The sequence below is a fragment of the Primulina eburnea genome, chromosome 14, assembly GCF_022965805.1.
Source record: "Primulina eburnea isolate SZY01 chromosome 14, ASM2296580v1, whole genome shotgun sequence".
Taxonomy (NCBI): Eukaryota; Viridiplantae; Streptophyta; class Magnoliopsida; order Lamiales; family Gesneriaceae; genus Primulina; species Primulina eburnea.
The window spans coordinates 5913120-5914999 of record NC_133114.1 but is presented as its reverse complement, the minus strand read 5'-3'; the positions used below and the strand labels follow the sequence as shown (position 1 = coordinate 5914999).

The 1880-nt window shown below is 33.4% G+C and overlaps 1 protein-coding gene across 1 annotated transcript; it reads left to right on the top strand.

Annotated features, from left to right (window-relative positions):
• Positions 1–868: 868 nt before the first annotated feature.
• On the top strand, positions 869–1660 carry LOC140813123 (dirigent protein 22-like). Its single transcript, XM_073171557.1, has one exon. The coding sequence runs from the start codon at positions 961–963 to the stop codon at positions 1567–1569; it is 609 nt and encodes a 202-aa protein (XP_073027658.1). The 5' UTR covers positions 869–960; the 3' UTR covers positions 1570–1660.
• Positions 1661–1880: the final 220 nt, after the last annotated feature.

Here is a 1880-nt window from a genome sequence, read left to right as displayed (position 1 = left end):
AAAACCCAATACATGACAATTAACATAACTAAAATTGTACCTTTTCCTAAATATTATTTGTTGTTTAGATCTATATTACATTTTTTTTTTCAAATAATTGGATCAGTTCATAAGTTTTTACAAAAGAACGATTGCAAACTTTTGATTTAATTTTCTGTCGTAACATCTAAAATGATAGATAAATAAATTAAAAGGTGATTTATTCTATATATAGAGTTTACTAGAGAGAAATGTTGAAAAAAAAATGAAAGATGTTGAAATAACTATTGAGGAAACGAAATGAAATTTACATCACATGGGATGTTAAGATAATTTTGAAAAAAAAAAATTGGTTAGATTCCAAAACCCTAAGATATATATATATATATATATATATATATATATGTATATATATGTGTGTGTATATATATATATATATATAAATCTGCACAAAAGTACTCCAACCCTTACATATTATAACGAATGCGCCTCTCGAGACTTCAACTTTTAGCTGTAGCCACCATTGATATTCGCATATATATATGAATGATTCTGAAAAGACAATGGATGCGACCTTGGGAATACGGATGTATAAATAAATAAATAAACAAATTTAAAAAAATTTGGCTCATCGAAGATTAGTTCAAACTTTAGAGACAACATTCCCCTTCTCCCCAATCGTAATATATTTTTTTTATTATGAATATGTTTTAAAATATTCTATTTAAAGCATACTATCCTCGTTCCTATTTTTTTTTTTCCGCTGTTGAATTCAGAATTGAATATCTTAATGAAGAATAGGTGAAATCTCGTTGTCCGGATTTTTTTATAGCCACTGGACGTAGAAAATATGGCTTAGTTAATTGCCCCTTGTTGCTTTAAATTTCCCTATATAATCTAGTTATCATCTACCAACTTGCTACACCAAATCAATAATCTTTCCAAGTAAATTCTCGAATTTATTTTGTCAAGAAACAAAACATGGCCAACCTAATAGCCGTGATCTTAATGCTTTCCCCATTGATGGTATCATTACCAAATTCTTATGCCAGAAAACAATGGCCAAACGGAGAGTTAGAATGGTTTCAAAACATATGCAGTGGGAAAGAAGAGGTAGCCGAGGTACGTTTCTTTGTTCAAGACGTACTAGGTGGCGAAAAACCGACCGTGTACGAGGTTGCAAGAGCTTCCATCACTTCGAATTCAACGACCACGTTCGGCCAAGTTAGAGTGTTGGATGATCTGCTGACAGCCGGGCCTGATAAAGATTCGGAGAAACTAGGCAGGGCTCAAGGTCTGATCACTTCGGCTGACTTGGAGACATCGGCTTTAGCCATGTATCTTAACTTTGTTTTTACGTCTGGCCAGTATAATGGAAGTACGCTCTCCATTTTAGGAAGGAATCAGATAATGAACGTTAAGCGTGAGCTGCCCGTGGTTGGCGGCACCGGAATATTCCGCATGGCGCGTGGATATGCCATCACCAACACTTATTCGTTCGATCCTTATACGAACTATGGTGTTTTAGAATATAACATTTATGTTTCTTACGTCAACAAATCCAGAAAAAGCTTGCTGTCAAGTGCGTAAGGATAGAGCTTTAACAATATGGAATAAGAACGCTCAAATGTATCGCTAGCTAGCAGTACTATTTTTCTTGTGTTCACGTTTGATTTCTTTTCTATTTGGTGTAAAAAAATATTAGGAAAACCCAAAAATTTGATATGTTAGAATTTTGGACTTGGTCACTTTCTTGGTTGTGAAATAAAGTTATAATACATATCGAACAACTCAAGTGAGTATATTAAAAGATGCAGTGTAGTAGGCATTCCGGGCCCTGTGAGAAATGTTCTGACGTTAAACTTTAATATAATTTTTGACAGTTGGTTGGAACAAAAATC